Genomic DNA, 20,326 nt, shown 5'->3' on the forward strand with positions numbered 1-20,326 from the left:
CGTAGGGCTGGCCAGTTCCCTCTGTCCCATAGCCAGGTAGTACGAACAGATTCTTCACCTCGATCTGTCGGGATAGCTAGTGTAGTAAAGACAGCCTGGTGGTCTGAAGAACCAACATATCCCAGAGGTCTGCAATTAACAATATTTGCAGGAAGGTCAGTTACGACAGGATCAAGGGACGAGCCTGATATGTGGGTAGGAAAGCTCACAAAATTTTCAAGGTTAAAAACTGCTAAGAGTTCATCAAAATCCCTCTGTATAAGATACTGGTTGAGGTCACCTACAATTATAATGTGCTGACAGTTGTGCTGCATTAGCAGGGCGTCTAGGTTGTCCATCAGGAAGGTGATTGGAGAAGCACCCTGCCATTGAGGTATGTACATTACACAAAAGAGAATTGAGGTACCTGAATTTAAGCATACTTTGAAGAACATAATTTCAAGATGACCAGGAATGACCACATCAATGTGTTGTGCATACACAGATTTGCTGGTGCACACTGCAACACCCCCTCCTTGACCCTGCCTATCTCGGCGCAACCATGAGGTATAACCGGCAATTGTTGCAAAGTTCTCAGGGGTCCTGTCATCTAGAAATGTTTCTAGCACAACAACCACATCAAGACGATGAGTGTTCACAAAGCTGTGTGTGAGATCGCCAACATTGGTCATGAAGCCTCTGATGCTGGCAGACAATATGCTGATCGATTGACTCCTCATGTCTGCAAGTTGTTTGAGAATGCAGCTGTGTATGGTGGCAGACTTCGTTGCTGCTGTGCTGGTGGAGTGTAAATCTGCTGTGCTGAGTAAGGCACAACGACACCTTCAGGGATTGGGTATGGATAGTAAGGTTGCTGACGAGTAAGAGTATGCACCAAGTCTGAGTATTTCTGAGATTGATCCGAGATAAGGTCTCTGAACATTTGTTCCTGTCTATCCAGGACCCTTTTGGTACGACAAGTGTCCTGTTGATGACCTGTTCGGTGGCAGTAATTACACCTGAGATCACTTCAACAGGTATCAGCTGTATGCCCCCTGCGATTGCATTTAGAGCAGGAGCTTACTTTAACGCTGGGAGGATGACTGCCAGAGCTAAGCCGCTGATTCAGGTGATGAGACCAATGCTGAGTGTGCTGCTGGTGGTGTTGTTCAAGGTTTTGTTGAGGTAGGTGATGTAGTGCCTGGTTATGTTGTTGCTGAGGGTGTGGAGGCCGGTGTTGTTGCTGTTCTGGGCCGTGTTGAGGTAGGTGATGTAGTGCCTGGTTATGTTGTTGCTGAGGGTGTGGAGGCCGGTGTTGTTGCTGTTCTGGGCCGTGTTGAGGTAGGTGATGTAGTGCCTGGTTATGTTGTTGCTGAGGGTGTGGAGGCCGGTGTTGTTGCTGTTCTGGGCCGTGTTGAGGTAGGTGATGTAGTGCCTGGTTATGTTGTTGCTGAGGGTGTGGAGGCCGGTGTTGTTGCTGTTCTGGGCCGTGTTGAGGTTGGGAATGAAGTGCCAGGTTATGGTTATGTTGTTGCTGAGGGTGTGGAGGCCGGTGTTGTTGCTGTTCTGGGCCGTGTTGAGGTTGGGAATGAAGTGCCAGGTTATGGTTATGTTGTAACTAAGGGTGTGGAGGCCGAGAACGCTCAGTAGGACGAATACGTCTTCGACCACTCCTTCTAGGCCTATATTGACTAGTTGAGTTTTGATTTGGCCCTTGTACTGGTACAGTGGGCACCGCTTGATTGACAGCTGTAGGTGTCGGTACCAGTGTGTCTGAATTGGCAGGAGTGGAAGTCACACTGGGTATTGTATTCAAACTACTGTGTGTTTCCTCAGTTGGTGGCAACAGAACAACAGAAGGTGTTGGTGGCAACAAAGATGTATCTGGAAGACCTGCAGATGGATTTGCAGATTCGGAGTTGCGGTTCAAAGTTTCCTGTGAGGCTTTATGTTGGATAGAGTCCCACCAAGCTTTAGCCTCGAAGTTACCAGCAATGTGATTAGACCAGCAACTGTCAACCTCGGCACTATGTGCAGAGCAGCTTGTGTCTGTTGTTGATACTGTGTTCTGATTTTCGCACACTGCCTTGAAGGAGTCAATGAGCCCCAGAATGTCAATTAGAGCCTCCCTATGTTGGAGAAACTTCTGGGAGAGTTTATAAAACTGAATAAAAGCAGCCTGTTGATCAGTAGATGTGTCTGTTAAGAAGGAATTTGTCAGGTCATGCTGTGGTGCAAAGTCAGATTCCGTGTCGTACTCCACAGGATCGTGAATCCCCCGCTGGGTCCTGAGATCTGGCACTTGAGTACAGCAGAAGTCAGTGTCGGTCTTGCACTGGGTGTGACAAATGTTAGGACACTTATCCTCCCTGCACTGAACAAACTCTTTTTTCCTTGTAGTATACCCACAAACACAACAGAAATATTGTGGAAGATATCCAGACACAGATCTAGGTTTCAAGCTCTTAATATGATTCGACATAGTTCACTCATGAACAATGTGAGGGGTCGGCCGTTATGCCCCTTATGTGTGGTGGAAGCGTGTTGAACAGTCTCGGGCCTCTGATGTTGATAATTCTCTCTTGAACACTGTGAGGGGTCGGCCAGTTATGCCCCTTATGTGTAGTGGAAGCGTGTTGAACAGTCTCGGACCTCTGATGTTGATAGTTCTCTCTCAGAGTACCTGTTGCACCTCTGCTCTTCAACGGGGGTATTCTGTACATCCTGCCATGCCTTCTGGCCCAGTACTAAAGTAAACTGGCAATGTGCTAACACCGAGAAGTAGGGTACCTGTATCATTCTGTATATTTGTACCTGTATCATTCTGTATATTTGTACCTGTATCATTCTGTATATTTGTACTTGTATCATTCTGTATATTTGTACCTGTATCATTCTGTATATTTGTACCTGTATCATTCTGTATATTTGTACCTGTATCATTCTGTATATTTGTACCTGTATCATTCTGTATATTTGTACCTGTATCATTCTGTATATTTGTACCTGTATCATTCTGTATATTTGTACCTGTATCATTCTGTATATTTGTACCTGTATCATTCTGTATATTTGTACCTGTGTTCGGGATGTTGTTTTTGCGGCTTGGATCCCAAATGGTATTTTCATCCATATTTAGGTTTAAATATAATATCTGCGTAATGTTGGGATGGCAGAAGTTTCTCATTTCGAAGATCTTTGGTTCAGACATTTCAGACGGGTTTGGTAGCAGTTATGGGTGAGGAGATGAGCCCTGACCACCAGAAAATGAGTCCTTCGTCTACTCCTCCTTCCCAACAAATAGGTTCTCACACCCGCACTTAAAGTATGTACATGTAACTTGAACTATTGTCTTAGTTCTGCCGTGAAGCAGACAATTAGTTGCGTATTAAATTAACAGTAAAATAGTGCACATAAATAGTGCACATAAATAGTGCACATAAATAGTGCACATAAATACACAAAGAGTGGCTGAAGAATTTAATTACTTTGGGTCTATTTGGGTCTTTAATTACTTTTTACTCCTGGAGCTCTTAATCCCCACCTTCTGAGGCAGTCTGGTGCCAGCATCGTGGGAGAGGGAGCAGCCTGTCCCCCTTAGGTGTCCTAACCTCAAGAACCTGTCATACTAAAGTGCCCTTATCCTAACCTACCAGAGGGCCCAAAACAGAAAACGGGACAGTATGTCAATTTCGCGAGCCGCTACCATTTTTCTCGTACGATGATTTTTGGCCTTAAATTATACGTCAAAATGTGACGTTCTATAAGGAGAACGGGTTGGGGGGTGAGTGCTGCCCCCACACTCCCTCCTCAGCTTTACGTTTGACTTCCTCCTCGTGTTCATGGAGTAACTTATATCATTCTAACTCCTTCCTAGTATTTTCTGCAGTAGATAATCATGGATTAACCTCTCCTGTGTGTGGAGCTGTTGGTGAAATAAAAGATATATTCATTCTAATGTTTTTATTAATATAACAATGAAGAGTGTGAGAAAAGTCGGATCTCTCTAGGTCAAAGAGTGTGACCAACCAGGTACAACATATTACTAATACAATTAGAACTTTTAAATAGTTCTTTTCTTTTCAGTACATTTAAAAATAAATGAAAAGTACGATTAACCTCTCCCAATTGATATTTTTGACGACTACACATACCAACCCAACTACGATGTCGTATAATCCCCTATACCCCACCCTTCCTCCTCCTTTCACTCTACCTAAGTCATTAAAAAAAATTGGAAAAAAATCAATTAGTTCACAAAAAAAACTAACTATAAATAAAGGAACCAAATTTGAGACATACAGCGACTCCAGCGTGGTCTGTTGCAACCTGTCCTCTTAAAAAGAACGTCGCTTTTGGCCGTTTGCCCGTATGGCCGAATTTGGACGTAATTTGAAAATGAAAAAAAAATGAAAATAAATTTGGGATTTTTTTTTTCAATAACAGTAAGTTAAGGGTCCTCTGATAGGTTAGGTGGGCAGGAAATTCTTATAAGGTTTCATAACGTTATGAAAAACGTTAATTTAAAGTGTCCTCTTATAACCTCTGCGCGTACGCCGGACGTCACTTTTGTGAGTCGATTTCATTTCAAATTACGTCCAAATTTAGCCATCTCGCGCATACGAGCCAAAAGTGACGTTCTTTTTAAGAGGACGGGTTGGGATGAGAACGTGTTCTCCTCTGGACTGATTGCGATCGAGCCTGTCAGAACGGTTGTGTAACTACAGGCCACAGATGTCTGTGTGTCCTCTCCTGTAGCTGCCTCTGTTTCGACAGGTTCCCTGGATAGCTGGAATTGGCCTGAGCCTAGGAAAGTGGGGAAGGGGTGAAATCCGTTGGGCCCACGGATGGACCTTGGAGCCATTGACCTAAGGCAGGTCTAATCACTTGCGATTGGAACTCACGGTGGGAACAAGGGAGGAAATTTGGGGGGACACAAAGGGTTCCAGGACTCACACTGATATTAACACACACTCACACTCACACACACAGACACGCACATCCATAGATACAAACTGTGATAAGGGAGACCATATGGGGGGACACAGGACTCCTGGACTCACAGGTATAAACGGACACATACTCACACACTCACTGGGACACTAACACTGACACACTAACCCGAACACTCACGCACACATGCACACACATCCATGATAAGACATCATCCATCCATGTCATGCCATGATAACTGCCAATAACAACCATGATATCATCTGACCATATCACCATGGGAGATATGGTCATATGGGACCATGGGAGACCATCTGAGGGGACACAGATGGTCTCGTTGACCCACAGGTATAAAAAATTACATAAAAATATAAAAAATATACATAAAAAATAGGAAAATACATGAAAACGAAAAATAGAAAAAAATAATGAATGGTATTATTTCATTATGTTTATGTATATGTATATATAGGGCCTGTTGGCCCATTGGAGGCAGCTCCTATTTATAACCACCCAATCCCACTCATATATATGTCCAACCCACGCTTGAAACAATCAAGGGATCCCACCTCCACCACGCTACGTTGTAATTGGTTCCACAAATTCTACCCTGTTATCGAATGATCTGGGTCTAAAGACCTGAGTCTTTAGGAAAGACCCAAGTCTTTCCTAAATCTAAACTTATCCAATTTATACCAGTGTTTCGTGCTCTGTCTTGTGTTGATACTTTTAATACCCTATCTTATAATAATATGATTGGATATCATTAATATCCCCTTTGTTGTGTCCTATACGACCCCTCCAAATCGTTTAACAACCAGGTACCCATTTTACTGTTGGGTAAACAGAAGCTACAGAATAAGAATGAGAATGGATAGGCGCCCATTGAATCCGCCCCGGCCAGGATACGAACCTAGGACGAAATGCTCGTGAAACGCCAGGCGAGTGTCTTACCACTACGCCACAGGGACTGCATAAATATATATATATATATATATATATATATATATATATATATATATATATATATATATATATATATATATAAATATAAATATACACCTGAAAACTCACACCCCAGAAGTGACTCGAACCCATACTGCCAGGAGCACTCTGCAACTAGTGTACAGGACCCCTTAACCACTTGACCATCACGACCGGACAAAAGATGATGGTAGCCGAGGCTAATTCCCCATCATCCCGCTGGCACTCTGATGGTAATCTTGGGCATGGTATTTTATCAAATCACCTCATTCTTTGGGGCACATGTGAAGAACACAAATGCGAACAAGCCTGAATTTATTTAATTAATTAGGATTAATTAAATCCTGAATTAGGATTTAAGCGGTAAGAATAAAAGATTAAAGAAAAAGCCTCATTGAACCTACATAAAATATATTGATATAATATTGTTATGAGACACTGTAACTCTCCCTATCATAATTTTTTCTGAAACTGTTGTGCAATATTGTATCTTAAAACTGGGTCAAGTTTGTACATAACACTACTAACATTGAGAAGATTTGGACATTGACCGGTTAGGGCAGATTAAATTTCGTTCCACAGAGCCATTGCAATTTTTGCAGAGGGCAGAGTTTCTTACACCCTTCACCATGATACACCTGTTCACCTAGCAGTAAATAGGTACCTTTGATTTGGACAGCTACTACGGGCTGCTTCCTGGGGATGTGTTTGTGGGGGAAAAAAACAGTTGATTTATTGATAGTTGGGAGGCGGGCCGAAAGAGCAAAGCTCAACTCCCGCAAGCACAACTTGGTGAATAAAACTAGGTGAACTAGATGAATACACATACACACACACACACACACACACACACACACACACACACACACACACACACACACACACACACACACACACACATTAATTAATAATGGGCTGTTATGTGTGAGAATCCATGTGTACTATTGTCAAGACCGAGAGACACATGCAGCTATGAGTCTTTGAGTACCTGTAATTGAACTGACATTTGTTCGGTAATTATCTATGTGTGTCCATTTTAAAAGTACATGTTAATGAATGTTTGTTTTTGTAAACTGATTGACATTGGTATGTGTGCGCGCGTATAGTGTTACAGTAATTTATTTGGTTAACAAGTGTACGTTTGAATGTCACAGTATCCCAGCAATGTTACATTGTTTGTAACATTTTGTTGTTCACTCCCACTCTCTCTCTCTGCCTCCCGTGGCCCCATTGTGCTCATATGTATTTCTTTAAGGTATGTTAATTAACCATAAACTCTTTATCTAGTAATTAGATTAAGTTTCTCAAAGAATTATACCTTAGTTTCAAGTACTTTTTGTTACTCAATTTTTTTTTCTAACATACAAGTCAGTCACACACTACCTAACATCAGTCAAAAGCACTTTTCTTACTATCTTGCTCAACATCTATTTGCAAATATATTGTATCTCAACAAATTCACCCGCTTTTATTTCGCTTATCAATGATATTTTTATTATTATTCTTTCTTCCTAATATTTAGTATTCTCTCCTTTTCTCTCTCCTCCCTTCCCTCTCTCCCTCTCCCCTTCTCTCCCTCTCCCCTTCCCTCTCTCCCTCTCCCCCTCTCTGTCACACTACCCAGTACAGGGTGGTCTCCTCCCTCTCTGTCACACTACCCAGTACTGGGTGGTCTCCTCCTCTCTGTCACACTACCCAGTACTGGATGGTCTCCTCCTCTCTGTCACACTACCCAGTACTGGATGGTCTCCTCCTCTCTGTCACACTACCCAGTACTGGGTGGTCTCCTCCTCTCTGTCACACTACCCAGTACTGGGTGGTCTCCTCCTCTCTGTCACACTACCCAGTACTGGGTGGTCTCCTCCTCTCTGTCACACTACCCAGTACTGGATGGTCTCCTCCTCTCTGTCACACTACCCAGTACTGGATGGTCTCCTCCTCTCTGTCACACTACCCAGTACTGGGTGGTCTCCTCCTCTCTGTCACACTACCCAGTACTGGATGGTCTCCTCCTCTCTGTCACACTACCCAGTACTGGGTGGTCTCCTCCCTCTCTGTCACACTACCCAGTACTGGGTGGTCTCCTTCTCTCTGTCACACTAGCCAGTACTGGGTGGTCTCCTCCTCTGTCACACTACCCAGTACTGGGTGGTCTCCTCTCTGTCACACTACCCAGTACTGGGTGGTCTCCTCCTCTCTGTCACACTACCCAGTACTGGGTGGTCTCCTCCTCTCTGTCACACTACCCAGTACTGGGTGGTCTCCTCCTCAGCAAGAGGCTCCAGACTTGGAGTTATTACCCGCCAAGATCGTCCAAGTCAACCATTAATTATGACCTTAAATTATTCCCCCCCCACCCACGCCCCTGTCCGTGGCACCGTGATGCATCATCACCGTGTCCGTGGCACCGTGATGCATCATCTCCGTGTCCGTGGCACTGTGATGCATCATCTCCGTGTCCGTGGCACCGTGATGTATCATCTCCGTGTCCGTGGCACCGTGATGCATCATCTCCGTATCCGTGGCACCGTGATGCATCATCTCCGTGTCCGTGGCACCGTGATGCATCATCTCCGTGTCCGTGGCACCGTGATGCATCATCAGCGTGTCCGTGGCACCGTGATGCATCATCTCCGTGTCCGTGGCACCGTGATGCATCATCTCCGTGTCCGTGGCACCGTGATGCATCATCTCCGTGTCCGTGGCACCGTGATGCATCATCTCCGTGTCCGTGGCACCGTGATGCATCATCTCAGGGCTATCAATCACAAAGTGGATTATTGACCTCGAGTTGGTGATTGTTCCCGAGTAAGATTAATGACTGATGCCCGAGCAGTAGTGACAATATGGTCAAAGTATTATGCCTCTTTCTGGAGTGTTAAGTATCACTGTTGGAAAGATATTGATATTATGAGCAGTCATTTATTGTATTGATCAATACGATTGAGGCAATACTGTAGGTCTATTAATGAGTAAGTGTATTATCCTCTGGTCTTGTGCAGTATTATGTCCAGACTAAGTTTGTTTAGACTTATTTTGAAATCAATGGTTTTATCGTAATTAAACACACCTAACTAAATAAACATGCAAAACTGTTTTGACTCAGAACGAACAACATCGCATGAGAGAATATTAAATCCACAAAACTTTAAAACCTTTCGTTTCAGAATTTAATTTTCGAATGAAGTAACGTGCAAGACGCGGAAGCTTTCATTTTCAGTCCCGTGCTTTTTTTTCCTAAAGCATTATATAACATTTGAGAATCAGCAAGACAGGACGGTGAGGTGCACGCTAATAGACAATATTTGTGGACGGAACCGCTGTCCAAGGAGTCCTCAATACCCTGTCTAATATGACACAGGAATACTCGTCTGCAAATTTGTCAAAGAAGACCGTCAATTTCCTCTGCCGTCTGCCCATTTTCCCAGAATAAATTTTGGTTTTCTCTGTTATGTCTTCTCTTTTTCTCATCCCACATGTCGCTTTTCTTTTTGGTGACTACATAGTTCAGGTTTTATATTACTTTGTTAAAGCTTTTGATGATGTGCAGATTATACGAAAGTGCTCCAACAAGTTCTTCTTTGAATTTTCCTTCTTGGTTATATATTTTCTCATTTCATATATATGATAATTCAAAACAATTACAAAATGATCCATATAAATGTGGTAATAATTAGTGTCTTGTTGTTTGGAAATATTTTACCTTCAATATATCTTTTATTGAATATTACATTTACTTTGTATCTTCGACATAAATAAAATATGTTTATATGTTGAATTATGTGTGTTGTTGTTGTTTCTAGATTTAGCTACTCGGTAATATTAGCTATACTAATATTACAAGTAGCACGGGCTATGGTGATCCCGCAGTGGACTTTAATTATGTTTATTATTATATATGTTTATATGTTGCTTCATATACACATGTGTAATGCAAGGTATGAGTCACTAAATCAATACAATAAAGTAACAAACACTGAATCTCAAATACGAAATAAAGATAACTCTATTAAAGGAAAAGTTTTTAATTATGTATTTAATTAACGTAATTAAAATATCTCCAATTCAATTGTTGTTGATGGGAAGATATGAGTGTGTGCCTCACATATATAACACCAGCCCCTCCAGTGTCTGCCTCACATATATAACACCAGCCCCTCCAGTGTCTGCCTCACATATATAACACCAGCCCCTCCAGTGTGTGCCTCACATATATAACACCAGCCCCTCCAGTGTGTGCCTCACATATATAACACCAGCCCCTCCAGTGTGTGCCTCACATATATAACACCAGCCCCTCCAGTGTGTGCCTCACATATATAACACCAGCCCCTCCAGTGTCTGCCTCACATATATAACACCAGCCCCTCCAGTGTGTGCCTCACATATATAACACCAGCCCCTCCAGTGTGTGCCTCACATATATAACACCAGCCCCTCCAGTGTCTGCCTCACATATATAACACCAGCCCCTCCAGTGTGTGCCTCACATATATAACACCAGCCCCTCCAGTGTCTGCCTCACATATATAACACCAGCCCCTCCAGTGTGGGCCTCACATATATAACACCAGCCCCTCCAGTGTGTGCCTCACATATATAACACCAGCCCCTCCAGTGTGTGCCTCACATATATAACACCAGCCCCTCCAGTGTCTGCCTCACATATATAACACCAGCCCCTCCAGTGTGTGCCTCACATATATAACACCAGCCCCTCCAGTGTGTGCCTCACATATATAACACCAGCCCCTCCAGTGTCTGCCTCACATATATAACACCAGCCCCTCCAGTGTCTGCCTCACATATATAACACCAGCCCCTCCAGTGTGTGCCTCACATATATAACACCAGCCCCTCCAGTGTCTGCCTCACATATATAACACCAGCCCCTCCAGTGTCTGCCTCACATATATAACACCAGCCCCTCCAGTGTGTGCCTCACATATATAACACCAGCCCCTCCAGTGTCTGCCTCACATATATAACACCAGCCCCTCCAGCATAAGGAATAAATGTTGTCACATTCCCTCTCCAAAACATAACAAAACACTGTTCGTATCAATAACGTCGGTGATGGATATCAGTTATAACGTTAACAATATAACACTTCCCTACCAATGATATAAATATATTTGACAATATATCCAACATAAAACAAGAATATACCTAACACAAGCTAGCAATGAACCCAACACAATATAACATTGGACCCCAATACAAGATAACAATATACCCAACACAATATAACATTGGGCCCCAATACAAGATAACAATATACCCAACATAAGCTAACAATGTACTCAATAAACTAACACTGTACACATCACAATGTACCCGGCATCAGCTAACAGCACACCTAACATAAACTAACAACATACCCAACACATACTAACAATGTATACAATACAAACCAACAAAAGACCCAAAACAGACTTACAAAATAACCAGCAAAAATACATTAGTATCCCCAATTACAATGTTACAATGCTTGACATTCCTCACTAAACACACATGAAAATATAATGACTTTAAAGGCTTAATAATTGTTACAAATATTCTTCTTCATGTTTCTCTGCACAAATTCTTTGCTATACCTTTGTCCATGGAAATATATCGCATTTATATTTTGATAAAAACATTTGATAATAAAAATTAGATGAAAAGGAAGAGAAGAGCTTTACTCTTCGTGTAATGGTACGAGTCACAGACTTTAGAGTCGACTGATTCATCGCAATGATTTAAAGGCTTCGTGCTGGTGGCTTGGCTGTCGCACTGGAATAACGTTTGCATGTGATGTATGGTGGCTTCGCATCCCCCCAACCCTCAACCCCCCCTGAACGAGTAACTTGTGCATTATCTATGTATCTCTTCTTGCAACCAATATAAACCAACTGATTTAAAGTGTTCGCAGGGGGAGGGGGGGGGGTTTGTTATCTCAGAATTAAATGTTATCGTTTGACGCAGTTGGGAGACTTGTGGACTCCCAATTAATAATGGGTAGATTTTAGTCGTTTATTTTAAATATTCATTGTTTTGGTAATTACGACTCCACGAGATTTTAACAACGGAGATTCGAACGCAGAAACTGTATTCGAGGTGTATACTTACACTAAATGGTATACCCGGCAGTGCCCGGGGTCACTCTGGGGTCCAGGCCTCTCCTGCACACTCTCCCATGTTTCACTCTCTCCATCTCCCTCATCACCCTCCCTCCCAGTCACCCCACTCACCTGTGTCTGCGTAAATAATTTTACAATGCTGTCTTCATCAGTGTAAACATCTTCACTCCTTACGCATCACTATTTACACACACCACGGAGGCCTGGTGGCTGAGCGGACAGCGCTCGGGATTCGTATTTCTAGGGTCCAGGGATCGGTCCCCGGCGATAGCGAAAACAAATAGGGAGAGTTTCTTTCATCCGGATGCTTCCTAGCTGTAAATAGGTACCTTGGAGTAAGACAGCTGCTACAAGCTGTTTCCTGTGTGTGTGTGTGTGTGTGTGTGTGTGTGTGTGTGTGTGTGTGTGTGTGTGTGTGTGTGTGTGTGTGTGTGTGTGTGTGTGTATATGTGTGTGTGGGGGGAGGGGAACAAAGTTGATTGACAGTTGAGATGCAGGCCGAATGAGCTAGAGCTCGACCCCCGCAAGCACAACTAGGTAAATACTAGGTAAATACAACTAGGTGAATACACACCTAGTTTACGAGGAGAGACTACGGGAATTAAACCTCACTTCGTTGGTAGACAGAAGAGTTAGGGGGGACATGATCACCACATTCAAGATTCTCAAGGGAATCGACAGGGTAGATAAAGACAGGTTATTTAACACAATTGGCACACACACTAGGGGACACAGGTGGAAACTGAGTGCTCAAATGAGCCACAGAGATATTAGAAAGAACTTTTTTAGTGTCAGAGTGGTTGACAAATGGAATGCATTAGGAAGTGATGTGGTGGAGGTTGACTCCATACACAGTTTCAAGTGTAGATATGATAGAGCCCAATAGGCTCAGGAACCTGTACACCTGTTGAATGACGGTTGAGAGGCGGGACCAAAGAGCCCGAGCTCAACCCCCGCAAGCCCAACTAGGTGAGTACACACACCCTCTCTACACCCACAAATACTCTCAACATTCCCCCAATACCTGTTACCACTTTCACTACACACTACATCACTGTAATCAAAAGGTTGTGCCACAACACAGATCTGTCATCTGAACATAAGTTTTGCATGTCGATATCTGAACAATCGAGGGTTCGAATTCCCGCATTGCTCCAATTGATTTCCGAATGCATATATCACGTGAGTGTAATTTACTTTTTTTGTTCTGTTGTGTTCGCTGCATCAAAAACAGTTTGCCGGTCAATAATGCCGCCTGAGAGCCTGGTTCGTGTCTAATATAATATTCATCACAGCAAGTTTGAGTGGTTCTTGCGTGAAGGCAACCACACAGGTTAGGAACAAGGCGCGGTCTAATGTGACACATAATTTGGGGCGTGTTGAGTATGTATAATCCTCTCAAGAACTTTACACCTAGAGGATGTCAGAGAGATGGGTCTGAACTTTTGTGAATTGTGCTTGTGTATGGGGGCATTATGAGTCCCTGTGTCCAGCGGTCAGGTAAAATACCTTGCCTTAAACTATCATTAAACTGTTCTGGCAGAGGGCAAGTTGGCAGCTCAGCAAGCACTAACATTTGTATGTTACGCCGTCCTCTCCAGGAGAGGCAGCCTTACCTTTCTTGTGTGTAGTTTTTGATTTCGAAGGATAGGGAAGGGAGCTATAAGAAAGCGCAAAGCCATTACGACTATATAGCACGGGAAAGGGGTCAGGATAAGAGTTTGGGAAGGGACGGGGGAAAAGAATGGTGCCCAACCACTTGTACGGTAGGGGATTGAACACCGACCTGCATGAACCAAGACCGTCGCTCTACCGTCCAGCCCAAGTGGTTGGGCATTACTATTTCAAAGGGAGTGATGTCATAGTTATCATCCGGACCTATTTCACTACAGGTAATTTCACACTGTTGAAGTTACGATTGATATTGGTGGTATCAAGATGGTGGTGTATATCCAGGGGCAGGCTTTTTATACTGGCAGTTCTTGCATATTGCTGGAGCAACATGGTGGCGTAGTCTGCCGGGGAGTGGTGAACACGTTGACCACTGCTAGCATGAGAAATATTTTTAATTTTATTCCACATTTGGATGAGGATGTTACATTGATTGATGTCTTTGCAAAAAACGATTCCCCAGTGCTGGTGTGATTGCCTTGTGTATATAAATGAATACTAAACTGTACGGACTTTTGGTTGCATATTTCATATCAACCGAATTCGTTATGGAGGGGGGGGTTGTCGGAAAATCCGACACTATTTACTAACATTTAATACAATATGCAGATAATATTGCTGCTGTTGTGTAAATACCAAATTAACCGTAGAAACAGTGTTTAGTCACATATAGAAAATGAAGCACAGTGGAATTTTCCCTCAATAGAAACCGGGGGATATCAGTGCCACGTTGCTATTTATCTCACCAGCTAATTCTGTTGGGAATTATTCTTAATACCTTGGTCTCTGGACTGTAAACACCATAAAAACATCTCCCTTGAATCACTTTATTATCAGTACCACAGTCGAGTAAATGTCGGCCCTCTAACCACGGTGACATCTGGACTAGGGAACCAGGATGCGTGGGGAGGGTGGCTTGAGTCAGTCATTAGTTTAACATCAGTCGCAGGAGCAAATTTAGCTCCAATAATTCTCCCTTGAACAGCTGTGTTACAGAAGTAAAGTGCTTCCATTATCAACACACAACTGTGTCTACTATAAGGAAGGTTCTTACCGAAACCCGCTTATTATCTTGGTGCTTTCCTGGCCAGAGAAGTAGGTAGATATATAGGGTAAACCGGTTAGAACACGAGACAGCGACATAACCAAGGTAAATATTCCTTGGTCATTATCTCATAATCAATATACTTTATATCTTCTGACATAGTTGTCATATTATGATGACTGCTATTATTTGGGCGTGTCCTTTGACAGGTGTTATTGAAGAGCAAGAAGAATTAACTAGTTACCTAGCATCAGTGCACGAGTTGAGGCCAGTCACCCACGAGCAGTTATCAACTGGCGTGTTCATCTTTGTTCATAACTGGTTGACTAGGCCCACTACCGTACAGATTAAGAAATTGATTACCATATTTGAGCACAGTTGATTATATCTTATAATTTTTTTCCCAATTAAATTAAAACGTAAAACTTTCTGTCATTCGTTCGTTATTTCTCAACAGGAACTAATGTTTGTTTTCTTCCCACGAAGGTGTTGTCTGCTTTGTTATCCAACTGGTAGGGTAAGTAAATGTATAGGTTGAGCACAAGGAGGTTAATCTTAGAATAATGAATCAATTTATTATTATTTTGAGGAATAATACAGAGATGCAGTTAAAGGACTAGTCATGCCAACGTCTCCTAGTTGTAGTCATCTAGTTGTGCTTGCTGGGGTTGAGCTTTGGCTCTTTGGTCCCGCCTCTCAACTGTAAATGAACTGGTGAGGATTTGTGTGGCGAGAAGCAGGTGAATAACTGGATGCTGTACTGTCTATTCTTAGTGGGAGCTTAAGTCTGTCGAGTAAAGTGTCGAGTAAGGTGTCAAATAAAGTGTCGAGTAAGGTGTCGAGTAAGGTGTCGAATAAAGTGTCGAGTAAGGTGTCGAGTAGGGTGTCGAGTAATATGTCGAGTAAGGTGTTAACTATCGTCTCCTCGAGTCTGAGGGAGTCTAGCATGTTTCTGTAGAGTAAAAGACCTGATTGATGCTGGTGATGTGGGCTGAGTCAAGTACCTAATTGATGCTGGTGATGTGGGCTGAGTCAAGTCCCTAATTGATGCTGGTGGTGAGGGCTGAGTCAAGTCCCTAATTGATGCTGGTGGTGAGGGCTAAGTCAAGTCCTTAATTGATGCTGGTGATGTGGGCTGAGTCAAGTACCTAATTGATGCTGGTGGTGAGGGCTGAGTCAAGTCCTTAATTGATGCTGGTGGTGAGGGCTAAGTCAAGTCCTTAATTGATGCTGGTGATGTGGGGTGAGTCAAGTACCTAATTGATGCTGGTGGTGTGGGCTGAGTCAGGTACCTAATTAATGTTGGTGATGTGGGCTGAGTCAGGTACCTAATTGATGCTGGTGGTGTGGGCTGAGTCAGGTACCTAATTAATGCTGGTGATGTGGGCTGAGTCAGGTACCTAATTGATGCTGGTGGTGTGGGCTGAGTCAAGTACCTAATTGATGCTGGTGGTGTGGGCTGAGTCAGGTACCTAATTGATGCTGGTGATGTGGGCTGAGTCAAGTACCTAATTGATGCTGGTGGTGAGGGCTGAGTCAAGTCCCTAATTGATGCTGGTGGTGAGGGCTAAGTCAAGTCCTTAATTGATGCTGGTGATGTGGGCTGAGTCAAGTACCTAATTGATGCTGGTGATGTGGGCTGAGTCAAGTCCCTAATTGATGCTGGTGATGTGGGCTGAGTCAAGTACCTAATTGATGCTGGTGATGTGGGCTGAGTCAAGTCCCTAATTGATGCTGGTGATGTGGGCTGAGTCAAGTCCCTAATTGATGCTGGTGGTGTGGGCTGAGTCAAGTCCCTAATTGATGCTGGTGGTGTGGGCTGAGTCAAGTACCTAATTGATGCTGGTGGTGTGGGCTGAGTCAAGTACCTAATTGATGCTGGTGGTGAGGCCTGAGTCAAGTCCCTAATTGATGCTGGTGGTGAGGCCTGAGTCAAGTCCCTAATTGATGCTGGTGGTGTGGGCTGAGTCAAGTCCCTAATTGATGCTGCTAATATGATTGATACTGATTATTTTATTTGTGATTTTTTCGTAAGGAATTTCAATAATGAATGGTTGCGAGTATATTAATTTTAAAATAAAGTTGAAATTTTTTCTTAGAGAAATATTCAGTGCAATTTTACGAGAAACAAAAATCAAATATATTTAGAACACAAATTACAATTACGAATCATTATAAAATTAAAAATTTTGATCACAAATAATTTAAATCAACATCATTCTACTAATATTAGCAGTAATCAGAAAATCCACCAGGGTAATGAGGTGGGAGCGAACCTTCTACCAAGGTAATGCCTTGCCTTGGACACAGGTTCGTGACCCCTCTCACTGGTCTATAATATATATAAATATAAAAATAATTTATAAAGGGAAGGGGAATTATCAGGGTAGAGCGCCAAGCCATTACGACTACATAGCACTGGGAAGGGGTCGGGATTTGGATTTGGGATGGGACGGGGGGAAGGAATGGTTCTCAAACACTTGGACGGTCGGGAATTGAACGGCGACCTGCATGAAGGGAGACCGTCGCTCTACCGTCCAGCCCAAGTGGTTAGACCTTATGGATTACCACATTGATGTATATATATCATGTTAATGTTATTTCTGTGTGTTAGCATAAATATTTGGGGTCCTTTCCCCCCCCCCCCCTCCACACACATTACAGCGGTGGGATCCCACAAGAGTGTGGTCAGTTGTGGGTGGTCTCCTCTACGTGCTGGGAGGGTGACATCCCACGGAAGTGAACCCGATTGTGGGCCTCCTCCACACACACACACACACACACACACATACACACACACACACATACACACACACACACATACACACACACACATATACACACACACACATATACACACACACACACACACACACACACACACACACACACACACAGCACTGTGCGAGTGTGACTAACGACGCAAAACTCAACTGAAATAGAATCCACGAGAATAATGCATATATATATATCCCTTTTTCACTATTAATCTAAATTCGTGTTGGAATTCGAAGAGGTGATGGTCTTGGTGTCATCAGTTGCTAATCAGGATTCACGAACACTATTATGGAGGAAAACAAATAATAAAAATCAACCAGATCACTAGATTATATAAACAGACAAGTTACAATCGACTTAAACTCTCTTTATTTAATGAACAAATGCGGATGTAACGTTTTGCAGAAGTCGGATATAAACTTGTGTTTTTCCTCTAGCTAAATGTGTTTCATGTGTGTTAGATCAAACATTACCGCAATATGGTTCAGTTAATTTGTCAGACGTGAAAATTATGGAGTGTTCTTTTGTTTTCAGAACAAAAGTCAAAATTCTGTTCGCGAGTATAATTGAATAAATTGATTAATTAAATAATTACATCGGAAGGAAATTAACGATTTTTCCAATGCACTTGAGCTGGAGTGTTTTGTGAGTGGAGAATGTTGTGGAGGAAGTCACCTCCGTCACAAGAGGCTGGGAAAATAACAAATAAATGTATATATATTGTGAGGTGAAACAGTGTGGCAGCTAAACCAGGCAGGTCTAATGGGGTTGTCACTTCGCATCAACAAAAACAAAGCGCTGTTTTGGCACTTGCAATGTGAAAATTGCACAGAATATAAACAATATTCAAATTAAAACTTAACACAATTTACACTAAAATGAAACTTTAAACTTATTACATTTTCAAAGACTTTAGTTTACACACACACAACTGTAACCTGTAAACACACATCCATACTTATACCCGCATTTGGGTGAGGTGATATGGTACCAAAGTTTTGGGTGAGGTGATTGACATTTACACAAGATACAACACGAACTATTGGGTATAAAAACATAAGAATGGTAGTAACTGCAGTAGGCCTATTGGCCCATAGCATCAACACTTCCTCTTGATGCTCCTATAGTGGTTCGAGTCTTGAAGTGGGTAGAATACGGTTGTGCATTAATTGGCTGAGCCAATTAAAACATTTTATTTATTCACTGAGACACAAGCAACAGTTCACTGTATGAGATGTAATAGTAAACAGAAGGTTGGCGTCATATAATGAGAAGAAGACCTTGTAGAGAACAAGAACAGTCAGAGACCCAGTGTGGCGGGGAAGGGTAGTGGGTGAGGCAGTGTGTAGTGTAGTGGACACGTGTGGGGTCAACTGACCACACCTCTACACCGTGTTGTGTGATATTGGTGCCACTGACCTCCGAGAGAGGCCATTTATACGTCGTACCAATACAGGGGGCAGCTGAGTCAGTCAAGTTCATGTCAGTTGACCGTGAGATGATCCTGTCATAACTGTACGTCACTACAAGGGCAGCTGCCATCATTTCACTTCTAAATAGAGACAGCTGTCTTAATTTTGCTTCATAATAAAACTGCCATCATATTGCATCTCAACAGAGGCAGCTGTTGTCATTTGACTTCACAGTTCTGTTCCTTATATTCCACACTGAGATGTTATCCCAACTACTGAGCCGTTTCTTGTTAATATCCAATTAAACACTAAATAATTACTGGTTAACGTTCAACTCTTATACTCCTACATGCAAAAAATGTCCAGTCAAAGTTTCCTGAAACAAACTGTTTAACTGTCACATTTTCTTGTTATCGTGTGAGGAGCCACATTAGTCTCCTTACTTAAAGTAACCTATTAAAACTTTATCGTTCATTCAGAGTTTTAACACTCCCGCACCTTAAGCCGATATATTATGCTGATTAAACTTAAACCTTCTCTTGGAAACTAATTTGGTTAAGCCGCACTCTTAAACTTTACCAGCGAATTTTCCCACTTAAACTCTTAGCTATTATGATCCCTAATAATAATGTCCACCTTTACTGCCAAGCTCAGTCATCTGAACGTCTTCAAACTTTCTGGTACATCCTCCAAGGCTAAATGGAACTGGTTTGGTGTAATTTATTGTATGGTTCCCCACTGTGAACTTTAAGGTCTGCCAACCACCTGTCCTCTTAATAGAACGTCCTATTTTGACGTATACTTTCCCTAAGGCCAAAAATTGTCGCATTAGAAAATAGTAGCGGCTCGCGGAAGTGAAATACTGTCCCGTTTTCTGTTTTGGGTTCTCTGGTAGGTTAGGACAAGAGCACTTTAGTACGTCAATTCCTTGACGATGGGAAACCTCAGGAGGACGAGCTGAGAATGTCGAAGTGGACAAAGAGACTCGCCAAAGATCTAAGACTCAGCGTTGAATTTGTAAGTTATTATGACATTTAGGCTAGAATGAACGGTAGTTAAAGTAGGCAGTTATGCAACGAGATATAATTAACTGTACAGAAATTTAACAGATAATATAACTCGACTGAATGGTAAACAAAAGCCTCAACAGATTGATCAGAAGGACACAAGACTTCTCAAGAAACTGCGACAAACAGAAGTGCAAATGTAGGCACTTGAGACATCTTTGGAGAAATATATCTGTAAGTTACTCATTCACGTCCACATGAATATATATATCTAGTGTCCAGGGAAGCTGAGGGTGAAGCCTAGAGATAGACACCTTGGTAGAACAAGGTACTGAATATTGCAGGCACGGGATGGAAGCTGGCGTCCACTCTACA

The 20,326-nt window shown here is 42.6% G+C and overlaps 2 protein-coding genes across 2 annotated transcripts; both read right to left on the reverse strand.

Annotated features, from left to right (window-relative positions):
- Nucleotides 1-2,680: 2,680 nt before the first annotated feature.
- Nucleotides 2,681-3,190, reverse strand: LOC138356921 (period circadian protein-like). Its single transcript, XM_069313454.1, has one exon. It carries the CDS (start codon nt 3,188-3,190, stop codon nt 2,681-2,683), a length of 510 nt encoding a protein of 169 aa, XP_069169555.1.
- Nucleotides 3,191-8,253: 5,063 nt separating this feature from the next.
- LOC138356922 (uncharacterized) lies at nt 8,254-8,664 on the reverse strand. Its single transcript, XM_069313455.1, has one exon. The coding sequence runs from the start codon at nt 8,662-8,664 to the stop codon at nt 8,254-8,256; it is 411 nt and encodes a 136-aa protein (XP_069169556.1).
- Between the last annotated feature and the right edge of the window lie 11,662 nt (nt 8,665-20,326).

The sequence above is a fragment of the Procambarus clarkii genome, chromosome 75, assembly GCF_040958095.1.
Source record: "Procambarus clarkii isolate CNS0578487 chromosome 75, FALCON_Pclarkii_2.0, whole genome shotgun sequence".
In the NCBI taxonomy this organism is placed as follows: domain Eukaryota; kingdom Metazoa; phylum Arthropoda; class Malacostraca; order Decapoda; family Cambaridae; genus Procambarus; species Procambarus clarkii.